The 27,505-nt window shown below is 26.8% G+C and overlaps 1 protein-coding gene across 1 annotated transcript in view; it reads right to left on the bottom strand.

The window, feature by feature from the left end:
• Positions 1-27,505, bottom strand: part of LOC112591621 — a 279,699-nt gene that overhangs the window by 72,792 nt on the left and 179,402 nt on the right. Inside the window, exon 4 of the mRNA XM_025335487.1 lies at positions 14,845-14,974. Coding sequence (XP_025191272.1) covers positions 14,845-14,974 — 130 coding nt within the window. The remainder of the gene's footprint in view (positions 1-14,844; positions 14,975-27,505) is intronic.

Here is a 27,505-nt window from a genome sequence, read left to right as displayed (position 1 = left end):
AATTATTAAAATATCTAAAAAAAACTCGTGAAATTATTGTATGTGCATTAAACTTAAATTTTTTTTTAAATCTGAAAGGTAAAAAACGTGAAAGATAGCCACTGGTGAATAGTTATCAAAAAAGAATAATGGATGAAAAAAGTTGTACTAAAAAACGTAAGCACAAATGAGAACAACGAGAATCCGAAAATATCTTTAGAAATAATATTTTTTATAGATCTTTCAAATAAAATGAGAATTTAATACTTTTTAGGATAACTATAGAACATTGATGGAAAAACGATATTTCTCGTTTGATACTTTAAGATAAGTAAATAAAAAAAAATATCGATATTGTAATATTTTATTAATCTGGATGCAGTAGGAATAATAATAGTTAAGATATTAAAATATCGTGTTTTTCATGTTTTTGTTTTTAATCATTTTTAAATTAATACATTTACTTACAATAGACAAAATCATAAACATCATCAGCACTTGAATATCGGATTTTTATTTAAATATAAAATTTTAAATAATCTTATATATTATTATGTTACGTATCACTTAAATTGTTCTATTTTAAATAGGTACTAGTATTTAGACTATTATTTATAATGTACATCGGTTTAATACTATCAGCTATAATAATGATCATAATACGGCTTGGAGATGATTGAATTTCATGGATTTCTACAGTGTATAGAAATATATTTATTTAATATTTTTATGAACCAAAAATATAATACACATTGTATATTATATATAAAACTCCATTAATTTTGGAGTGAACAGTATAAAAAAAAAAAAAAAAAACGGTAAATTTTACGGTCTAAATAAATAACACGATTTAGTCCCATTCAAAATCTTTTTTTAAATGTGATGATTAATAGCTATATGTTACAAAAGACAAAATACCGCTAACACACCCGCCTGCGTGGATTTTCTAAAACGGGAACTCCCCAGGGTATTAATTCTGGCCAAAAGACTAGCATCGAGTGTCAAAGCATCATAACATATAACAATATAACTATCGAAGCATAGAACACATTTGTTTCATACAAATATGTGTAATTTTTTTTTCAGCTTAGTTTGCTATCTGCCATTATGTTAAAATGTAGAAATTTCATTTTAAACTATAATACTTTCTATTATAATTTTGATTTAATTGGTACTCAAGTGGGCTAAAATTTAATGAATATCCTATAGGAATTTATAAATTCACAACAAACTCGTTAAATATCTTGATATTTTGATTTTGTTTTTAAATTATATGCATATAATTAAAAAAAAAATGACAGGCCATGCTTGTTAGATGAAAAGATAACGTTGTGGTGTAAAATTAAATAATTACATACATGAAAAAATAATAATTACACACTGTTTTGTGCAGCTAAAGAGAGCATAATAGTATAACGAAATTCTACTAACATGGAAAAACCACGTTCTGACGTTCTAAAATTTTCAATGATGTATAGTGGTGATAAAAAATGTAACTTTTTTGTCAGAATAAGCTCGTATACTAAATGTTCAATAGTTTTTTTACGTGACTTTTTATTTTATTTTCAAATTGTATATTTACATTAGGAATTTTAAATGTTAGGAATATATTTCGTGAACATGCAACAATTTGTATTTGTAGAATGTAGATTAATTTCTTTAAAAATATGACAAAACATATTGTGAAGGAAAAAGCATAAACTAACATATTATTATCCTAGCATGATTGAGTATACTTTATTGTGTTTTATAAATCATATATTGGTTTACTGAAATACAATACATAATTAATTGTACAACTCTCAAAGGAAAAGTATAACGTAATTAATTTTAGAATTCGATATTTTATTTTATTTTGCTTTGTTAGTAAATTTAAAATAGACGCGTCTTAAAAATAACTTGAAGCAGAAACTAATGTTACTAATTTAAAAATATAGACAAATCGTTGATGAATTGCATATGCTTAAAAATTTATCAACAATATAAAACTTTAATTTAATTTTAAGTGGAAGTCAATGGCAGATTTTCATTAAAACATTCGTATTTAGTTAAAAAAAAAGTTCATTCCAATTAACTGCATTATTAAAACGTATAGTATTCACGGAGTATGCGATATTGTCGAATGTGTATAGTACTGTTTTAAATTAAAAAAAAAAAAAAAAAACAATTTCCAACGGTAAATAAAGTTTTTTTCTGATAATGAAAAACAAACGTTGAAAGATGACGAGTATATGAGTGAGTGTACAAAACAAAAGAATTATAAATTATTACAATTTTTTTAAAATATAATTTATGTTGGTTGGTTGACTGTTGTTTGAGCAATTTATATATAGTTATAATTGTATTATCAACGCGTGACAAATAACGTACAAAGGTATCTAAATAATTAAAATATTAACCTATTTTTATCGAAAAAACGAATATAACTTGACATTTTTAAAAAGCATCAGTATAGGTTAAATGACTAATAGATTTTTAATTTAAATATTTAATTTTTTTTTTTTTAATAATATCTAATTTTTTCTATTGATTTAAAAATTATAAATATTCTTTGATTTTAAATATGAAATTATTTCATTAGACTCACGTTGTTCTTTTTTTTCGTAATACAACATATAAAATGGTTTTAATCTGTCATTAGAGATAAAATAATTAAAATGTCACTCTTTTAACAAAACAAAATAAATGTAAAAAAAAAAAAAAAAAAAAAAACAATAAATAAAAATAAATTTTTTAAGATATTTTTTTTTATGAAAATGTCCTACTCGAATGATTATACTAAATATACTATATTGAATGTCTATCACGATATTATTATAAACAATATCATTAACACCTAAAAATAAATATGTTGTAGCGTATTAATTATAAATGTAGTTGTGGAAAATGAAGAATCGAACATTTTTCCCATATGATCTGTGATGTATAATTAAAATGAAACAGATATAATTTATATTTTCAAATAATAATTTATCATTCCGCCGATTTGAAAACAAATCGAATGCGAACGCAATCGATAGAAAAACGATCGTTCACTGACTACACGGAATACGCAGCAATCGATTTTAAACGAGGGTGTATATTATCGCAATTTATATGTATAAAATCTTTGATACAACGCAAAATACAATGGACTCAGACGGAGTCGTAAAAAATAATAAAAATAAAAATCGTGTAAAAAATGTCGTCGTTAGAAACACGAGACTATAATATATCGTAATATAGAGAATAGCAACAGAGGAGGGTGCTGCTGCAAGAGGAGGGTGTGGTTCTCGGGGGGCGCTATGTCTATATGCGTGTGCCAAGGGTAGGCAAGCACCGACCGATCGAGGAAACATTTTATTCGCTGACGGTCGGCTCAAAAACCATTTATCACGCACGAGAACTTAATGCCGCGAAATCGTTTCGTTAGCTTAATTGAATTTGCCCGGTCGTAAAACGGTCAATGTATATTATGGTCGGCGGCTCGAGACTTAAAGTATAATGGTCGTGTCGGATTACTCGCGCGAATAAATATGCTCGGCCGTCCCAGACCTGTTGATTATGGAAATTAAAATAAAACCTAAGAGTGAGTTTGCCACGTGCGTGTGTGCGTACGTGTATGGTTTTATTTATTTTTATTTTTTCCCTCCCTTCAACAGCATCCTCATCTCGTGTAACACTTCCAGCGCACATCGTCGAATAATGCAAATGGACATTTCTCGATAAAATCGGAAACAAATAATATCTACGTATCCGACACCGGCGCGATCTCAACCTGTGTATGCAAAACCCAACATCAAGTTATTAATCCGGCACCGGATGTTCATAGGTTTTATCTAATCGTAAACTTTGTTGGATACGTATAATAATAATATTATGAAAACATAAACCATCCGCGTAAGATGCATGTAATAAAGTTGTTTCAGGATTGTCATCTAGATCAGTGATTCTTAAAATACTGACCCTAAATTAAATATTAAATTTCTTTTGTGGCAATTAAAATTACTTTAATTTTTCACAAGTACAGACCATACCATGGGATGTCGACCCTAAGTATTAAATAAGGAAAACTAAACTATAACTGGGAAACTTAAAGGGTCAAGACTTTCAGATTGAAAATTGTTGGTTTTGACATCGTCTCGTCACGTACAAGAATTTCTACAACACATACCCGATCTAATAGGCTAAGTAAAATATTCATATAATGTTACGCGATATACGCATGGTTTAATTTGTATGTATCAGATACATTGTATGATATTATTGTGTGTCAAAATGTTTACACACGGTTGCAAAATATTGGCCCAAAACGAATGTACATAATTTGGTTGTTGTAAATTACTATTATAGTAAAATAATATTGTAGTTTGGTATATGACGGTAAATTCATTTACGTATAATTATTATGGTACATTTTATATTTTGAGTATCAATGTATTTTTATTTCAATTATTGAGCAATTAATAACGTGGGGTTGTTTTAATTGAAATCTAGAAATTACATTTAAATATTGTTAATATTTTTTTTTACAATATACCTATCTGTTCGTGTTTTAAACCGATAACAGTCGAGCAATGTAATTTGAAATATTCAAATGATAAACTGAGTAGATAAAATTTTTAAAGATTGATTCACATCTCTTGTTCACATGAGAACTTGCACACACGCCACAAGAACACATTTCAATATTTTAATATATTACAGCATACGTACAGTATACACATGAAGTATGCTACTGCGGATGAGTCCAAAAAAATATAAGAAAGTAAAAAGAACAAGCACTAATGAAAAAAAAAAAACTTAAAAAATTAAAAGATTTTTCTATTCAGGACATGATCTGTGGTAGTTTGTCGATCAACAAACGGACGTATAACATCACAGCTTTCAAAAGAAAATAGACTTTTTTTTCATACAAAGAATAAGTTTGAATCTAGCTGCTTGGTGGATACGATACGCTACACATATGCGTTATATGTGTGATATCTTAAACGAAAAACGCACCCAGTGGTATATATATTATATATTTTAAATGGCACGACCCCAATAGAATCTATTTTTCTTTTCTATATATATATATAAATGTATATATTTTTTTATCTCTACCTTCATAAAAGTCAGTATTCGGTTATCATTAAATTGAATGAAAAACACGTAATTGAATAATATAAACTTGTCCATATAATATATATATGGAATCATCTGATCCATTGCTATTACATATTATATAAAATAAATGACTCGAATACCATGTACCTCTATCCATATAAATCCAAAACATTAAGTGATGAGTGGTTAATTTCAAAACGATTAGTTATATATTATTATATTCAAATGTATAATATAATGAACAAAGGTATTGTTTGTCTTGTACCTATATGTGATAAAAATTGCATTACAGCCGACCCGATTTTTGGCGGGATTGAATGTTCGAAAGGTCGATGGTAATAACGTCGTAATGTACACGGGGCTTATGTAAATTCCCAACGTTTTTCAGGAAAAATCTACATACAGTATACACATATATACATATAAATAAACACAAATAACGATTTTGTCGCTAGGTCGACTTAGAGGACTTTTCAACCGGTGAAACTTCTCTCTCGTTTTATTCAATCTATTTCATAATATAATACCCATTATCATATATTTATAATATGTTGTATGCTGCCCCCAGCTGAGACTTATTTGAAAAGTCACTATTGAAGCCAATATAACACGAAACGGCTGTATCAAATTTAAATGTCAAAACTAATATCCTGATGAAATTTCGTGCAACAGTTATTATGTGTGCAAGTTCCAGTGTACCATTACATCGGAATCAACTGAATTTCTATTTAATTTTTAGAAAGGACTGCAATTACTTTTCTTACAAAACCAAATGGCAATCATAAAATAAAAATATATTTTATTTATTATTTTGTATCATCATGCCAGTTTTCAAAAGCTCACATAAATATTTGCGATTTTTTTTTTATTATTTTTTAGATTAGTTTATTTATAAAATAATATGAATAGCACAAAAATTTAATATTTTTGTGATCATAGAAATTGATAAAAAAAAAAAAAAAAAAAAAATAGAGGAATTCGCACTGTTGTAAAGTAAATGTAGTAGATTGTACCTCACAATTGAGTAAATTATGGTCATAATAATTGTGTTAAATTAAAATTCATATCATGAACTGTAAATTGAATGTTAAATAATTAATATAAAGCAATTATTTAAAATATGGTAAGGTAACTTAATAATCTAAATAACTCATAAAGTATGTATTTCGAATCTGATTGTATAATTATTGCTATTTGTAATCTTATATATATATATATATGTAAACAATTTTTTTCAAACGTTTTTACTGTAATTCAGAATGAAATATTAGAAAATAATTATATGTAAATATATTTATTTTATTTTAATTATTACTTAAAATTTATTGATAAAAGGATATTTTTATTGCTGAATTGAGCCATTATATTGTATTTATTAAAAAGTGATTACCTATATGGATAGCTAATAAATTATTATTATTAATAATAATTAATTGAATGTACTAAAAATGAATCTCAGTGAAGTTGGTTCATGTTAATATTTTAAGAATATTTTATTATATATTTATATTATTATTAGTAATTTATTTTTACTGATATTTATATAGAAGGTTTAAATGATTTTTACTGCATATAAACATTATATTGTAATTATTATAATATTATTTCATATAATATTAATATTTTCTCTTTTTATTACTTTATAAACTAAATTATATACTACTATTTTATTTCAACTTATTGTTTATAGGTTCTTATATTTTTCCCCTCATTCAAAAGTAATGAGAATATTTTACTTTTAAGCACCCTCAGATTAACAACTAGATCTAATTTTCTACCACAGATTATTCTCAAACTTGAATAATTACAAGAATAATTATTGCTCTAAAGGTGATGATTAAAAAAAAGCACTTTATTTTAAAACTAATATCACATTTATCCTACACTTAGAAAATATTTTTTAGTTTTAAATATTATTCAAACATATTACATAATTATATTATACTTAGTTAAATTTATCATTTATGTCCCTAATATGTAATCAGGATAAAAAACAAACAACATCATTAATATGCATTTATACTGACTAATGATTAAAATATGCTAAGTAAAATTCTGTATATATAATGGTAATAAAATAATAGCTAATTTTATTTTAAAACCCACGTTTGTTCTATTTATTTTATACTCAAGGCGAAATCTATTATTATTCATATCATTAAATTCACCACATTACCTATGTACTTTACTCGATTATTTATTTCATTTTTTAACAATATGAGCATCGTAGTTTGTTGAGTTTTTTCAAACAGTCACTTCTTCAAATATTTTTTAATATTTATAAAAGCTATCACCAACACTAAATGTATATTGATAGGTACAGGTACATATTATATATTATATTCTATAATATGTTTCTACTATTTTTTTATAGACATAAATTTGTTTAGTGTTATTAATTAAGCTCTACGATTATCATAAATTATTTAGATTTAATAACTATCATAATTGATATTTCTACACTTGTTTACACGTCATATTATGTGACTATCAAACGATTGAAAACACTTCAAATTAACAAAGAACTTACCGCTGACCCCCTAAAAAAAAAAAAAAAAACCCAAAAAAAAATATGATTGAGAACAAATTTACGTGCAACGTTGCCATATTATTTGTTTGGCTTTTGAAAAGTTCAGTATACATAAAAAAAATATTTTTGAAAAAAATCATAAATTAATAATTATAATTGTATTAAAATAAGTGCCTTATACTATGTAATATATAATATGAATAAAAAATTTTAAATATGTAGAACTTATAAAAATATCTAATACCTGTATAGAGTATATATATATAAAATATAAAATATACAGAGTTTATAAAATTATGAAATATATATGTATAAAAATGAAATAAATATAATATTTTGTTATGACAACTTAATTACCTATATATCAGTTATAGCGGGATAGCGTAAGCCAACATTCTCTAAATATTTTAATAAATTATTAAAATTTTTATTTCCCACATACTACATATTATATTTACTATGAATATTAAGTATTTTTTTTTTTACTCTATATTAAAGCTATTTTCAATATTGTTTTTGCTTAAGTTTCAATTAGAAATTTAATGACTATATATAATATATTGTTGAATGATAGCTGTAAAATTGACTATTATATTATTCTTCAGTATCTGATATCTAAGTTACTATTAATATTCGGCTAATCCGATAAAAGTCCAATAAATATCAACAGATAACTATGCTCAAATTATCCATTGATTACATTTGGTAACGTTGGAAAAAATAAAAAAACTCGAGCATTCTCAATTATGTTACCAAAAATAACATTCTCAATCCCATTTTACCGTATTATGTAATTTGAATAGGTTAAAAATCGTCGTGCAATGATATAAAACTGTGCACTCTAATAATAAAGTATGTGAAATGCTTGTGGATATATATATATATATATATACGAACCTAAAAAATTAGCATACCTATTTACGACACGATCGCAAACTTTTGCATAATATTATTGTGTTTAACAAAAAACAATAAGAATAAGAATCATTTCCAATCTTTTATCTCATTCCAATTTCGATCCAACAAAATACTATTGCTACTCTTAGCCAGCGGCGGTTATTGACAAATCGATTTTTATATATTCTTCTCTAATTGTTATAACGTCAATTCATTATTCTTGCACAATATTTTCATCATCGTATATCTGCAATACGTCTGTTGTTTTTTTTTTTTTTTTAATTACTATTTATATTTTCGAGGTAACATGGCATGCGCGTTAACAATTAATACTCTAAATATGCAACGGTTATACAATAAGCACGCAAAACTTTGACTATCATTATAGAGTTCTAAAGTTTCAGACATATATAAAAAAAAAAAAAAAAATTAAGTACAATTTTTGAGGATACGAAAAATATTTGACCATTGACGTTTTCAAACAGACAAGACATCGGAATCAATTGGTTTTGAAAAACAGACAATATTAATAATATTATATAAACTCGTTATCAGTTTTTCACCATAATTCGTGTTTATCAATAGAGCAATAGAACATAGCGTATACAGATATTACACTTATAGTTGTAACGATAGAAATAACGATTTTGGCAAAAATACCGATGGAATGATTTTATGAGTATGTAATGTTATAGTTTAAAGATTAGCGTAAACTAGACGAAAGACGGACGTTGGTTTAAAGTCAAACAGCGCAAAGAAGAGCCGGTCCAATGTCTATAATTTCAATATTATTACGAGTCGTCGAGGGGTGGTGGATGCTTACGTATTTTACGGGAGATTTTGCTGAGTACAAAGGCGTTAATGTCCACTGCTAAATATATTTTAGCATACCTAATTTTACGGTGAGTTATTCTTCGGTGAGTTTGCTTTGTATCATTACAGAGTACGGTACGTCTAGAATCGAATTTTTAAAATTTCTACTCGAACCATCTCCCATTTAAAGTTGTTCAACTATTAACGTGTACATGCCCATTTCGTTCGTGGGCAATCGGATAAACAGTGCGTAACCTGACAGCTAGAGCGCGGCGTTTGTGGATAAGACACTATTGTAAGCGTGCCGTCATCATTAAAACACTATCTGGTCCACTTTATTTTTTACGAGCTATATCTGATAACATCAGTTCAATTTTTCGAAATGGTTTTAAAAGACTGCAACATTTATATACAGATCGAAAAGATGGTTACTACGATTCTATTTCGATATGTTTTTCAGATTTACATCTTGACTCGGAATAGTCAAGATTTTCAACGAATTTTGACTATTATTATATCATAATAATATACTAGTATTTTAAAATTCCAATATTACTAATTTTAATAAAGCATTCAAATAGACTGTATGCTGGTCATTAAGTTTAAGTTGTCTATTTTAGCCTTAAAGGCTTGGCACTGGTATTAATACGATATAGTAATCGGGTGGCTGTGTAATAGAATAAACGCCCTGTGCACGACAATGCATAATATTATGCGCAAGACGAACTATACATTTATAGCCATATAATAAATAAATTTGCCGAGGCGAATATTAATCTATTTCTGCACACGACATTTTGGTCTTCCAGCTAGTCGGCATTAAATAAATAAATGAAAATCGTTTGAATATTCCACGTACAATTTTTGTTAGCGTGGTCGTTTACGTATCTACTTTCGCACGTCATTGTCACCCATTTTGTTTAAAAACCTTTAATTTAACATTGTCACGTGTTAAAATTCCAACTTTAACCCATGCGGCACTTAAATAAATAAAAAAAACAAAAAAAAAACGTGTAATTTGTAATTTTTAAACAACAAAATTATGTGACAGAATATGTAAAATTTAATAAAAAAAAGAAACCTACTGAACGTCTTTCAACTCTACATCAGCAGCGGTGCACTATCTCACCCACCCCATTATAATATTATTCACTTCACCGGAATACCAAATGTCGTCTGATATTATGTTATCGCTGTCGCCCGCTGCTCGAGATGGTTTTTTCTTAGCATGTTTACCATATTATTATTATATTATTATATTACATTATATTTATATCGCATCGCGCCACTCAGACGTGGTGGACCGATTTATTCTGGTTTTCCGAGCCGTTGCATCACGCTGTGGTATGGATATGACTAAATTTCTGAATTTTAAATATATCACTAGAAGTGTTTCAATTGAAATATTAAAAAAAATGAATTTCTTTTCACATAAAATATTTCAATGAAATTATAAAATAAATAATTAAATATATATTTTTTTTTTGTATATATATCCTGGTATAGACAGTTTGTATTGGTTAGTGATTACACATAGCAAACATTGGTAATGAGTGATTTATCAACGTTAATAGCCTTGGTTCAGAAATTACCTAGTTAATGGTTATACATTTATCAGTTATCACTTATCAATCGGGTCTGTATTATTCGTTTTGCTTTTTTGGAGCTAAATTAAAGGGTTAATGTTTGTAATTTGTATAAATTCCTCGCAGACTGCATTATTCATTATTTGTTAATTTTTTCTTGATTAATAAGTATCCATATAAATAAAAAATAGCTAATTACACTTTTATAAGTTTTTAAATATAATATTATTTGATTTCCAAAAAATATCAATTAATTAATATTAAATATTTTATTTAAAAGATTTATATTTATTTGACACGTGAATGAAACATTTCAAAAAGCTAAGTTTCATAAAGTTGATATTATAACATTATTATTTATTATAATAACTTTTGACGGACCAGATATATAGTGGTACATTTAGTTTGTGATTGTGTATGTGTGTGTTTAATAAAATATATATATTTAAAACTTGGTAGTTATTAATTGAAATTTTAAATGTATTTTTACGTCCTGTTGATGTAAATTTAAAATAGCGTTTATTTAGTAACAACTGAAATATCCCTTTTTGAGTAAAAGTTAATATTGTTAAATATTTCTATTTCTACTGAGATGCTTAGTTGTATTATGTAGGTATTCAAAGGCTGTAATTTATCATAATTTATCAGATAGGTCATAGGTATTCAAATAATCTATTTACAATATTCTGCTGGTACTATTAATTTTATTAATGAAATATATGTTATCTATTTATGAAAAATGAAAAATATTATTATGACTTAAAGAGTATTTAAAGAAGGAACTAAAGGAGTTAGTATAGATTATAAAACCCAATGATATCGTATATTATTAATAAAACTAGTAAAAAAAAAAAAAAATATCATAATAAAACCTTTGACAACTACGATATATCAAAAGATTAGATTCAATAATGATGTTAACGCCAAGAAAAAAAATAAAATATATGTATCAATTATTTGCATGAAGTAATCCGTGTGTGTATGCGTGGGTTGCGTAAAATACATTATTTACCAGTATAATTAATTAATACATTAATAAATAAATTAAATTAATTTGAGTTGATCAAATAAATCTATTCATACTATTTTGCACTTGTCTTCCATATTATTATATTCTGGGAGTATAAATTAAAATATAAACTATGCATACATATTACGATATGGTAATTATTAATCACTTTATAATAATTGTTTTTAAGAACATATTTTTTAATTTTATTTTCCCTGTTAGGTTGTGCGCCATACTATCGTGTTGCTTGAGACTCTACTACCCATAATAAATACGCGTGCATTGTCGACGGTGACAATTTTTATAACGCCCTAAATTCAAAATAACGATCTCGTTTGCACATTAGTTTTCTCAGACCATGGAATACAGTAAAGATAGCCGTTTATGGTTTTGCTACGCGTAATATTGTTGTATAGTCAACACGATATCGCTGTATTTTTCTTCTTTACATGCTGCCAGTAAATTTATTGATTTCATTATAAGATATTTTTCAAAGCACACTAAAATATATTCTACAAAGTCAGTTTTCTTTTTCTTTTCTTTTTTGTACACACGTTAAATTAAAATTTAGTAAAATTCAGTATAAAATTGTATTAAAGTTGTATGCTGCGTGATAAGCGTAAGACAATTTTACATTTCGCTATTAAATTTATTTTAGAATTTACTAGAAAAACGCATCCTTATTGATTTTATCATAATATTATGATTTCCTATATCATTTATATCAATATAAATACATTAAATTATGAAATATTATTTTACAACAATTAGAAATTTGTGTTATAATTATTACTATTTTTATTTGTGATTATATTAAAAATTTTGTTTTATGAAAAAATCTGATGCTTTACAAAAGGACTCTTTTTTTTAATGTCAAATGCATAAAGTACGTTACTTATTTTATACTTGACATTCTGTTTAATCTATAATGTCTAATATAAAAGAAAACGTTTTAGTTTTTTATTATTGTTGTACAGTTGTATGTATGTGCATAATATTTGAAGTATACAATTCAAAACTAGAACAATAATTCTTTAAGCTTTTAATTTAAATATAAATAATAGTTTGGAAAAGAAGAAAAATATTTAAAACTTAAAATAATTGAACTTTACAACATAGAATCATATTATAAGCCACATGAATAACAAATCTGAATTTTATTAGTTTTCTGACAAAATAAACTCAAGAAAAAAATGAATGCTTTGTTTTAAAATTAGTGAAAAAACAACATAATATAATGTTTAACAAAATCCAAATGTCATAACTTTTTAACAACCTACATTAACCTAACTTTGAGTATTATACGCTTTTTATGTCTAATCATTTTAAATTCTTCATTTATAATTCTGAAAAATCAAGACTTCTTATGTAGTATCTCAAACATTAGTGTGTTACTATTCATATTTTCCTACTGAACTACTAAACTAGGTGACAAAAGATACTTAAGGGCATTTTTGAAAACTTTAGTATATTCTGTATATTTTATTTTACACGAATTACAATATTTTGGTTTATTATTTTTAAATATCATACTATCACTGTAGGTCTTTTATTTTCGTGTATTTTCAATATATAAATTGCTTAGTTTTGAAATGTATGGCATAAAGTTAATTATATAATTAAATTTAGTACTACAAAATAAAATTTGCATTTAAAATTGTTACCTAATCATATTATATTTTGTGAATTTAACCCACTGATATACTTAGTTGGTAAAGTAAATACGTATATAAAACAAAAATTTGAATATTGATCTAAATTACAGCAAAGAATGATAATTTAAATTTAAAATTATTAAAATAAAATAATTTAAAAAAATTAGTTATATTGAAAATTAGTAGGTATGTAATTCATTAATTAAAAATAACTATATTTATTTTAAGATAATTTTATCTCGTATATGGTTTGATGCTACATGCTCAGTGCATAATGTACACACATATAAGATGAGCTTTGTAAAGTTATTTTATTTTTTTAATTATAAATTTTGATGCTTCAATAATTAAAATTATTAGTTTATAATACATATAATTAGCTAATAAAATGCTTAATAATATGATTTATGAAAGAATATAAAATGAAATGAATTAGATACTTAATATAAACTATTTATATTATTTATTAATGACTTGGGTATATTAACAATGTTAAAGCTTTTTATAAAAATAACGTTTCTAAGTGGAATTAATTATTTTCATAGTAAGTTCATTTAAAACGCTTTGTTTTGTCAAAATTAAGTGTGTAAAGATTACATCTAGGGAGTTTTTTAAAAATATATTGATTTAGTGCATGAGAAATATTGAATATCAGTCAAGAGTTTTTTTTTTTTTTTTGATAGGTAAATAAACTAAGTGTATCAAATTGTTGTCACATAATTTATATTGCTTAATACCTCATTGATATATGGTGGTATATTTTTGATAATAAATTAACTGACCAAAATGACAATTGGTTTTATTATATACTGTTTGGTATTTTATGGTTTTGTACAATTATTATCAAATTTTGGATAATTATATTATCATTAGTGGTAATTTTTTTTTGAAAAAAAAAACGATTATTGGATATATGATACTATGCAGACTTAGTATCTGTTTTGATAGAAATTGATTTTTGAATTTAAAATTACTAAATTTGTGTAATACCATCGATGGTATATTTTAGCTTTTTAACTTGATATTATTTAATAAAAAATGAATGAGAAGTTGTTTTGATAAATTTTGATATTTTTAAAATACGTTATTATATTTTTGGTTTCCGGTGTTTGAATAGATATTTAAATTATTTTTAAATTGAACTGCAGTTTTTGTAGTAAGTACAATATGTACATATTACATATTTTAATATTTTAAACAAGTATAAAATTATTAACGAAAACATTATACCAATACTCCAATGTTCAAATATTTGAAAATAAGAATTTAAAATTTGAAATAACTTACTGTTTGTCAGTGACCGAGTTGTTGTAGAGAGTAAGCCTTGGCACTGGGTAAACGCCAGAGACCATGCAAGTTACTCGTATAGTATCGTTATTGACTCTCTTCTGATATACATCAAATTTCTTCTCTGGGGCTGAAAAAAAAAACAACCGAAAAAAATAATTAGTCGCTCTGGCAAATACATTTAGCACAAAGTTACATGTTTGCAAGACATGTACAAAAATAAATAAACAAATATATCCTAATCACATGAACGAGGTATGAATAATAATTACAAACTTAAAAACCAAAAAAAAAACCGTACGGTTAATACTCGGAACGAGCTTAAGCCGTACACGAGAAACGTAATCGGCACACAGAGGCAGCTCAACGGTTAAGTCTTCTACCCTAGAGAGTGAGAGTGTATACAGGGTGATTTGGTAATTTACCAAGCATGAACAGTCCGCTTTTGTCCTTTAATAATGCATTTATTAAAATTCAGGCTTACGTTTTATTATTATTTAAGAAGTTTCTTTTGAATACAATCTTATTTTTATATAAATGAGAAGTATCTTTTATTACTGAACATTATTAAGCAGATAATAGTATTTATTTTTTTTTTTAAATTTATGTAAGTATTTAAATCGAAATTAAGTAGTGTGTGCGTTATTAAATTTTATGAACATACTAAGGATAATAGTTAACGATATACTAGCTTTGACAATTTGAAAATTATGATAATTTATAATAAAATATTTATAGTATTTTATATTTGAAAAAATTGTTTAATTTAATAAATTATAAACTGAATATTATTATACTTAATGTGAAACTATTATAACACACACGTACAATTAATTAATTCACTACTTAGTTATAAGGTATCATTTTTAATTTTGATCAAAGTGTATCTTTACCTAATACATCAAATATATATATATATATATGCTTTAAAATTAATAACAAAAATAAAATTGTGATTTTCGCTTGAAAAAAATAACATGAAACACTTCTTAAATTTATTAACGAATTCAAAAACATTTTAAACTTGAATTTATGTACCCTTAAACATCTAAAAAAAAAAAAAAAATTGGATAAATGCTTGTTTGAAGGAAAAATTGTGGTGAATCACTCTGTATAACATTATACGGTCAAGTATTTGTTGTCATAGTTTTTTTTTTTTCCGTAAGGCTCATGATATTCGGCCTATTAGATTTTTCATTAAAATAATAACGTCACCGGGAACGGTAGTGTTTACGTCCTCGGTTATTAACTGTTTTTTTTTTTTTTTTTTTGGAAAATTAGCTTTGGGAGGACCGATGCCCCGGTAAGGTACAGTATTGAGGAGGGTAAAGAGGTCGACGCTAAGGGTCGGCTGGTGTCTCACTATAAAAATAAAGGGCTAACGACTGTGGAGTCATGTTGTTTCATATTACGTACGTGTGCTTGTTGTCTAAGTATATATACATATATATATTATATTTGTATATAAATGAATGCGTTTGCTTCTCTCTCCTGTATATATATATATATATATATATATATACCGTTATCACTCCGCACTGTTCCGTATTTTTATCTCTTTCACTCACTCTAAAATGTTGTCTTCATTCCTTTTTTTCCCGTTCAAAGACGATACTCTTCGGCGTGGCAATCGCGTTTTTTTGGCAAACAGCCACAACGCACCGCATGTATACCGCTCGTTGCAGCTGTATCTACCACCAGCGTGTTCGCAATACGATATGCGAATATAATGGAAACCCAACAGCCCACAGGAGGGGAAAAGAGTGGGCACTGCAGTACTTTACACTTTTGGCAGCTACATAATTTTTATCCCCCATCCACCCAACACTAAAACCATCGAGATATTATGTGAAAAAACTGACTTCGATAATGTTTCGCAACACAATGGTCATGCCATGTTTTACATTAATATTAGTTCCAGGGGTGGGTATTTAAGGAAAAATATACTTTAGATACCGTCTTATATCTAATTTAGTAATATTTTTATAATTTACATGTGTTAAAAATGTAGTTCTTAATAGCTTACATAATATATTATGATATTTGGTTTAAATTAAAGTAGTACACAGAAAAAATAATTAACAACAAAAATCAAACTGAGAACAAAAATACCAATATAATTATTTAATAAATACCTTTATATTATTAATACAAAAATATAGTTTTTATATTATTATAGCCTATTATATTATACAGTCTATCTTTAGAATGATATTAATATTATTCCATGATGTTACGAACATTTAAAATTAGCTATTTAACAATAATTAAAAAAGTGTACTAGTAACCAGTAGGCAATCACTATCTCGTCAACGAATATTTTAATCTAATAAATGAGATAATTTTGAAATTCAAATTTAAAAATGTATCTACAATAAAATATTTTGAGTGAAAAATAAATCTAGGTATATTATTCTTGAATTACAACAAAAAACTAACTTAATAATTCTCTGTATAAATAATGTACAATCTCGTCAATTTATAATCAAATTTCAAATGTTTATATAAATATTTTATTTAAGATGTTTATGTTCAAATACAAATTTCTTATGATCAACCAAGTTTTTGAAGAAAAAAATGAACCAGCACTTGAAAATTTGTCAATTTAAATTTCAAAATAAATATCTACAATTGTTCATGATTTTTCATAACTTTGTTAATCATTTGACTTAAAACAATTATAAAAAAGTGAGTTTTGGGAAATAATTCAAATTGAAAAGCAATTTTAAGAATATTTTTAATAGTTTATTTTTGCCTTTTTCTGAAATTTGTTTAAAGTTTAAATTTACAAATATTTTTTGAACTAGAATACCAATTTAGTTTTTATAACATGACTTTTAAGTGCATTATGAGTCGAAGATACATTTTTGATTATTTTATGTCTAGATCTGCCAATTATTACCTCATAATATGTGTGTCATATTTTTGATTGCATATCATCCACCAGTTTATTAATTCGTTTGAATATTGTAATATGGTGGTGTAGCTAGGATTTTGTAAGGGAGAGGGTTTTGGTGAAAATCAAACTTAATATTTTACTGTTTTCGTTATGTTTATTGTCCAATTGAACTATTCAAGAACAAAGTTTTGTTATTAACAATATTATAATAATATAGTATTATAAACACTTCAATATGAAAATAGAATTAATGAAATATACAATAATGTAAATTATACATTTTTTAGATGTAGAAAGACGATGCAGGGGGGGGGTTAAAACCCAAACCCCCTCCTTGTTTACGCCACTGTAACGGATACAAATCGAAATAAGGTAATGCATGTAATGCATCAAAATCACCACGTTTAATATAGCTTATGCATTATTTATGTTAATTTTATACTTGCATATAACATAAAAATATTGCAATACACGCACATGGTACGTCACAGACCGCACATATTAAATAGTTTTTTTCGAGTAGATTTTTATTTCGATCAATGTATACGTTGTCGCACGCACGCTTGGTTACGAAGTTTACTAATTTTATAAAAACAATATGTATACATCACATATCAATATCGTGCTTTACGATTTCCCTTAGGAAGACGGGTAAAACGCGTTGGTTCACGATGTATGTGTTGGTATATTATTTTATAATAGTCCGACTCAACTGTGTTAAAAATAAATAAAAAAATTTGGTGAACAATGTTCATTCATAAAATATATTTATAAACGGAGCATAACATTATATGTTTAAAGTTTGTTATTTGTATTTTCCCATGTTTACTCTGAGTATACCGTACACATTGAATTAAATCGCACCATAACATTGTGCACCGTATATATATATATATATGTATATTATATAAACCAATCAAAAAACGACCACGCAGAAATAAAATATATAAAACCATAAAATGTGTGTATGTGCTGCAAATTGTGGGTTAATAGTATTATTATAGTTAAATATATATATGAAAGAACTGACATGTTTTTGAATTCAAAGTACTTTTTATCACGTTGTTTATTTGTTTTTTTATAAATATCAAAAATAAACTTATTATTTATGTTTCATTGTAGAGTATACACTCAAAAACGATAATCAGACTACATTGGTAGTTTGTAAATTAAAATTTATACCGTTGGTTCAGCCACAAGTTTTGTTTTTATTTTTTCATCCGAAGGATTCTCGATCAATACATTACACTTTTCCGAATTGATTTTTTTTAAGTAGTCAAACCATGGAATTCTTAAGTTTAAAATGTTCATAAATTATTTAATTTGTTCGAAATGGGTATACGGGATGAAATTGATAATATCGTTAGGTATTATACAGACGGTAGTGACAAGGAACGTCGGTAAATGTGGGAAGTTTTAAGAACAACGCGAGAGTTCAGGGGAGAGTCATCATAAACTACTTTTGATGACGTAAAATAATGTTAACTATTTTTTTCTTAAGGTTTTCAAATTTAAGTACATTTTTTTCCGGTTACCGGGAACTTTTCCTGCAAGGCGCATAATTTACCCTCCGAGCTTCTGGTGTGTGTTGCTCTCTCGCGGGTCATGAGTTAGCACGTGTGGTACAGTTTGTGGCGGCAGGGTGCATGAAAAACAAATGGTGCTGTCCACGAAATGTCACCGTGAAAAAAAAAGTGAAAAATAAAGGACTTCGAATGAGTGCATTGCATGACAAATATGCCGGAGAGTAACTTTGTCGATTTTGTTCGCACTAAATTTAAACGCAACAAAACGACCGTAAAGCGTCACGACACGTAATTTTTTTCCTACAGCCTAAATTGCATAGGGGAATCCTACCCTCCGGTTCCCGCGCCTGTTGTCATTATTTATTTATTACGTCAGCCCGACCTTCATTAGAGAAACACGGGTTCTCGACTTACTGAACTATTATAATATATTGCATACACGTGTACACGTATATAATATTATATAGATACTAAAGCTACGATGAAGATGTTGAAAAACAGTCACTGTTGAAGGATAGGAAAAATAAGATGGATACAAAACCAATATACTTAATTAACCTAACCTTAATTATAATATATGTACATCAGCTATTTACCATCGGGTGCACTGGTTCAATAGTTCTCAATAAATGTCTCTTATTTATAGATTTATTACATATAGGTATAAATCGGCTATTCTTTATTTAATACGCAATTGAATGTTATTGGGTTGTTCAATTTGTGTTTTCATCTGATCATACTTATTATTCAAATATATTTATCATGATTATTATTATTGACTTATGTTAAAAGATAGTTTTTCTAAGACATATTCAAGTTATATTGATTTGCTTACCGTTCTCAATAATAATATTGCTTTCAATAATATGCACATGTATTTTAATAATGTATAATTAACTTCTTATTATATCGTTTATGTACTATATTGTGCTACGTTTAAAAATAAACTTGCAAAAATAACTATATACTCTAAAACTAACTATTCGATCATGTATGATAGCTCCTTAATAATGCTAATAATAAATATTTATTATTATCCAGCGCATTCTAACGAGTAGTAGATAAGAAAGTTACGAATTTTATGCAAATAATATAAACAAATGTTAGTGTATTTAGTATTTAAAATTAGTTTTTGTGTTTATCCAGTTAGAATTCATGCGTACGTGGTTATACACTAAACCAATGACAAGTTAACACTCTGTATAAATATGTATGAGTATGGGGGAGTTTTTGTTTTGAACCATTTGTGTAGCCCTGGTATTTTTAATTATAATTTATTATAACGAATGAAATTTTATCTGAGGGCTTATTGTATACCGTATACGATGTTTTATTTTTAGATATCCATTCTCATTCTCTCCAATGTCTAACATACAGTATGTACCTATTAAATATTTTAAATCCAAAGGTGCTGCTCAAATAAAATGAAAAATGGTGCTCAAAAATTAATGTTACTAATTAAACAAATAAAATATTTTGATTACAAGTTTATTAAGGTCAATATTTAGTGCAGTTCTATATTTAAAATAACGATACGTTGAGTTATCATTAATAATACGATACATTGTAGATAAACATAAATGAGATTTATTAAAAACTTAAAAACTATGTTCGTGTTAAATGACGAATTATTAGAATCATGGCTGGAGGGATTTGAGTCACTAATTTTTTGAATACCGTATGGTTTTAGTAGTGATAATAGACATTTTACAACAAAATGTCACATTAAAAACGGATAAGTTTGTTTAGTGGTGGGATATTTTTATATGCGATTTTCAAAAAACTTACATGCATATATATATTTAGATTATAATATGTATGAGGTTGGTAACCGAATAACCGAACAATCTACTTATGGAACGCGACCGCTCCTTCTGAACGGTAAATTCGTGTTAGGTCTTTGCTTCGAGATCCGAGAATTGACATATTATTTACAATTCAACCAGAACGTTCGCAATAACGCTCTTTTTAGTATACACGACACGAGCGATGTGTATACGGATAATATGCGGGATCACGCGCATCGTATCGAAACCAATCCAATGACAATGTAAACTATATATATATATATACATATATATTTATATGATTACAGTACAGTAAGTAAATATATGTATATTGTGTTCTTATCCATTGCGTAGTAGCCAGTTGTGGTTGTTTGTGATAGTCCGAGGAGAAGAAACAGTTTTCATTCAACTGATTTATTTCAAACCCTAGAGATTTCAATGTCTCCGCGTGCGACAATCAGACGTTTATTACTTAGAATCACGAGAATGTGACTATTATATTATTACGTATAACGGTATAACTCTATAGCATACGAACCCGGCGTATCTGGTAGAAAACAATATTGTCCCCGGTGATTCTATGTACATAATCAGTGAAATCTTCTCTAACATGCACCTCTTAATAACAGACGTATTTTTGGGAACAAACTACAAACATCCCACAAACCGAATTCACTGAAAAGTGGACAGAATCTTAGTAGCCAAGAGTTTCCGCCGTCATGCAAGAATGTGAAATGATTTAAATGCTAAAGCATAGGTATTTAATATTTGTAATATATTTACAGTGTGTATTATTTATTTTGACAATTGCGTGAAAAAAATTCTTAGAAATTATTTTAAAAGTAACTTTACTCATAGATGGTAGCTGACATTACAGTGTACGTAATATTACACATACGACATACTATATACGTACCTACTACTACATAGAAAAATTCGAATAGCTAAACGGCTGAAACGCGATGAATACGATGGTGACGACGATAGAAATAATAATACGATGGAAAATGGTTATAAAATATTTTAATCATACACTCACAAAGGAATATAATAAAATGGTAATAGAAATTAAAACACGCATTTTCAACTCGTTTTATGAACGTTTTTAATCGAATCGTATTTTGTGCATCGCGTGTATAGAATACGTCTTGGATATTTCAAATAAAATTAATTTGACGATTTATCGCTACCACTAACGGCTTTGATATAAGAAAATGACGTGCTCAGACTTTGAAATAAGACGGACGATATTATTGAGAAAAAAAAAATTGCCATTAGGACTCAGTGCGAATAGGGTCGCGGAAACCGAAACTCGCCATTCCTATACGCCGGTGTTTCGGAATTTCTCACCTAATATTTAGGAAAATAGCGACCGAAGTTATTATATTATTGCGAAGCATAATCGAGAATATCATTGTGTTTCCGATTGGTAGACACAGAACCGATAATCAAGCAGTACATTTTACGTTGTTTTGGAATAGCCACAGCGAATTGCGTCATTATATAATATCATTGTACATATAGGTACATAATAACATTATGACGAAGTGACTTGGACGGTATGACTATTCATGTGGCCGCACAGTCCACTCAAATAATAATAATACCTAATAAAAATAATTATAGGTCAAATAGGAATGATGGGATTAAATTAAACTGCAGTTGTTATACATGACACAAACAATAGGAACCGTCTGGTCAAGCTGTTTTGTTTTGTCACATTTTTGTTCGTTTATTTGAATTCTTCGATAATATTCAAAAGCGTTTTTTTCCTATTCGTCACAACGTATTGCAGTGCCGTTTCGCGCTGGCGACGAATTCTCATTTACGGTGTACATGTGGATGTTAAAACACGTAAGTAAATAGTAAGGTACAGCGCTCAAACCTATAATAGCAAGCAACATTATGTTATACGTATATCAATCATCAAGCGTGCTCGAGAGTTGACCACAGGCGTGAAGATGACCAATGATGTTTTCCCGAGGTAATGACGGCGAAAGAATAAACGAAGTCTGATAGGTTTGCTGACGAAGGATAAATGGAAAAGTGATGCAGGTGCGTTAAGGTAATATCCGGTTTTGATTTTAATCGATTATAATACATATTATACTTAGCTAGCGAAAAAAAAAAGAGAAATGGTATACATATAATATATAAAATTATAAATAAACATTGTGCGTGCGCAGAAATCTTGATCAGGTGTAGCACATATTTCTATTTTGTTGATTATTGCTTGTTGATACGTTTTATTTTAAGAATCATTTTCAGCAAATTTTTAGCCAATAAGTACATTGTATATTTGTCAGCAATAGTATTTACATTAAAACTTCAGTTAAATAATTTTTAACAATAAATTAAAATTTTATTTTTGAACACTTATTGGTTAATTCACATAATTTATAGACTTATATAAATAACTTATATAGACTTATACTAATCTCCGCTTACTTCATTCTCCATGGTTATGAATTCATAAATAACTTATCTAATCTTAATGTCCATTCAATTTTCTTATTCAACAAACAATAATAAAAGAGAACCCGGTCTGTTTTGAAACATTGTACTTCGAAGTTTTGATTTCACAATAAGTAATTTATAAAATACCCTCTCACAGTTACAGCTTATGATAGTTATAGTAACAAAACCTACTGAAATCTTTTTAAAATTTGAAAACGCATTTTCACAATTTCAAAATCAATTATTATAGTCCATTATCCATTAATATTTAGTTAATGATAATTAATCTTGCATATAAGTTGTAGATAATAAATATCTATGGTACAAATCATTAAATGATGTTGCACCAAACGGCAAACACAGTCTTAGGTTATAAATTATTACATAACACAACGTTCTTCGTTTATCTTTATCTATTTACACTATCGTAAACTTTTATCATAATTTTAGTTTTAAATATAGAACAATGACATGTTATAATCAAATTATGAACATACAGGAAAACAATTGTTGTCTGTCAATAAACTTTAAAAATAAGTTTAAAAAAATCTGGTATTTCAGAAAAAGCAAATGCATCCTGGAGTGCATGTGCTGCACCCTTGCGCACGCCTTTGTGCGTGCATGAAACTCTACTTTGATGGTGCAAATAATAAATCTATATGGACAGCCGGTTACTTTAAGTGTTGTTATTTTACGACTGTCGTACACATGTAAGTATAGGCAAGTCCTTTCGGTGGAAAGATAACATGGCCACTCTCCATTTCAATACGTCGTTTCGATGGGTGATTTTATTTTTTTTCCCGTGTATTCACATGAAACATTGCCGTTCTCACATGTCATGACCTATGATTATTTACGGTACAAATAACTAAAAGTAACAAATAAACACTTCTAACTGTAAATAAATCGAAATACGATATTTAACATGACATTCTATATTCGATAATATTCATATTCATGTTAAATAAGCAATACGCATATTATAGGGTATGGTGTGGGCTTTAATTTCGGGGCGTTCCTTCGAGGATTTGAGGCTCAAAATCACTATACTATAATATTATAGTTTGAAATAATTTAGGACGTCTTTAGGGGAGCTTTATTATTTCCTCTCAGAAAACCCGATTATTACATTCTGCTATTATTATCAAACAGGTGTATTTATATACATAGTGGGTTATCGGTATAATCAAAAGCCAACCAAAAAGTCAAAAACTTCAAAACCGTTTGAAAAAATGATAATAATTCTCAAAAGGTTATTGTAGATGAGTCATTTTAAAGATAAGTTTAATTAATTAATTTATCGTTTATAATATCAAATTCAATTTACATGAAAAAACTATACTAACAATTATAGATGCTTTATAAAATAAAAACAATTTAATAATAAAGCGTTTACATACGCATCATAAATGACTTTATTTTTTCTTTTATTTAAGAATACTTTTTAAAATATGTTACAATTTTGGTTATCATAATAGTTACATTTTAGAAACGTATTTCCAATTCCAAAATATAATATCCAATATAAGTATAAATTATTATAGGTATATAGAGTTTAAATATGTTCGAAATATTATAATGTCACCATAATTTTAGTCATTAAACTGTTTAATGTGAATATTCAATATTCATTTATACAATATTTCACTCAGTTGATTCACTTATTATACCACCACACACAGATATTATCTTAAAATAAATAAAAATTGAAAATAACGGCTAATTACTTATTATTTTTAAATGTCTTATCATAAATATTTTAAACAATTTATTTTATTTGATTAGTATAAATTGAATTAAAAGGTCAACGTTAATCGATGTTTTTGCAACGTATTAGTATCATAAACAAATGGTAAATATATGTATGCGATAAAAGACAGAGATATTAGAAAATTTAATTATTCACGTTTTAGTGGGTGTGGATAAAAGATAAAACTCGGATAACAACAAATTAACTACATTAATAATACATAAATAATATATAATAGTGTAATATTGATGAATAGTGAGTACAAATATTATGCATTAGAAAATTGAATGTAGCGATGATATGATCTAACTGTTGCGTGACCTCTTTGAAAAGTAATATTATAATTATTAAGGTTGTGAATAAAACTATTTTGGGACATTTTAGACGTAATGCAATTTGGCGTGACATTATTTGTAAATTGAGAGTTAGTCATATAAAGCATATAGAGTGCTGTTCCAGGTTCTAAACTGCTTCAATTTAGATGAATTTAATAATTTGTAGGAATTATTTTATTTTATTCGATACAACATAATATATTAATGTTCAAGTCAGGTTCAAATAGTCAAAGCGATATGTAGTGCATGACCGTCTTGTCATGCGTCGCGTATCGTATCTTATTAATTACCTACCATTAATGAAGTACTAAATACACTTAATAGCCAAATATACTGTTTCATTAATTATTATTTTAAACAAAAACTCAGTTATAAAAAAGAAAATAATGAAAATTCAACAAAGAAAACTCTTTCGATTACTTCTAAAATTTTCCGGATCACGAGGATCAGAAAACAAGTTTTTTGTGTCACCAATCACTTTGAAGTGTTTGCAATGAAGAAATGAGACAATGTCTTCGTTCAAACTAAAGCTCAACTCAACTCATCAAAATCAAGTAATATTTAACTTCCAAGCATTGTCTTAAAAAATGTAGTATATTTTGTTACTCACAACAAAGATCTATCTCGTAAGGTGGCTTAAAAAAGTGTTTCAAAAGCAAATCTGCTAGGTCTAACTTTAATACATGGGCAAACATAAGAGTCAACTTTATAGTCATTAAATCTTATCTAGTAGACGCTAATCACAAATATCATTCATATCTCTCCCGCCTCTCCCAATTTTACTATGTTACACTACATCATCTTCAATAAACCAAAAAACAATTAAAACAATTATCCCATTTCAACATCTGCCGTTCTACTCGCATTTTGAAGAAATGGAAACGAAGTACAAACCACACTTAGCAGTATCACCTGATCAACCACTTCACATAATCACCAAATTCCTCAACGTATTGAAATCCTTCCTTAATCCACTTCTAATATTGTTCCAACTTCCTACTAAAAGAATCTTACTTTCCATCATTTCCGCTCTATGACATATAATAAAGTAGTATTATTATAAAGTATAATAATACTTTCCAACATCCGTAACACATTTAATTAATAATTATAAACAAACTTGTTGTAACATGTGAAATGTAGATAAATTTTAATTAAAACAAATACAATTATAAAAACAATACTCAACAGTATTTTATAGTGCAATATATTATATATTGATATAATTTACAAAAAGTTAGAATAATACATTAGTTATTTTAAATTTAAATGTAAGTATATATTTAGTATTAATGACGCAAATTAACTAAAAGAACAATTTATAATTTTTTCACTGTTAACATATTATAAATTTCTATAGTATAAGTAGGTCAACTAGAAATTCTTAGTTTAACATAAATTTAAAATGTATAACACTAAATTTTAACAAATTAAGTTGATCTGAAATATTAACTTTGATATTTCTTTCTGGGTTATTGTGTTTTTTATTTAATATAAACGTGTTTAAGGCATTTTTTTTCTTTGTCTTTACTTGTATTTAATATTTGACTATCCTATTATACTTGTTTGTGTGTACTTATATACTGATGTGCGTGTGAATACAATATTTGGTAAAAATAGGTATTCAAAAAGATCTCTTCTTCCCTTAAAAAACTAATGGTGACGCTTTACACTTTTTTTTTTTAAATTTTATAATTATTAAAATTATACAACTAATTCTGTCATAAGTATGATGTTTGATATACCATTTACGAATAATGGTATCCCTGGTTCTAAATTGAACTTCATATATATATATATGCACTTAAATATATATTATACAAATTTGTCAAATACGGTATGTCAAATGCAGATCGTTATATACACTGCATTATTAGATCTTATACAATTGAGTTTTGGAATACCGT

The sequence above is a fragment of the Melanaphis sacchari genome, unplaced genomic scaffold, assembly GCF_002803265.2.
Source record: "Melanaphis sacchari strain LSU unplaced genomic scaffold, SCAv2.0 Contig13_pilon_pilon, whole genome shotgun sequence".
Lineage (NCBI taxonomy): Eukaryota > Metazoa > Arthropoda > Insecta > Hemiptera > Aphididae > Melanaphis > Melanaphis sacchari.
This window is presented reverse-complemented; position numbering and strand designations above follow the sequence as displayed.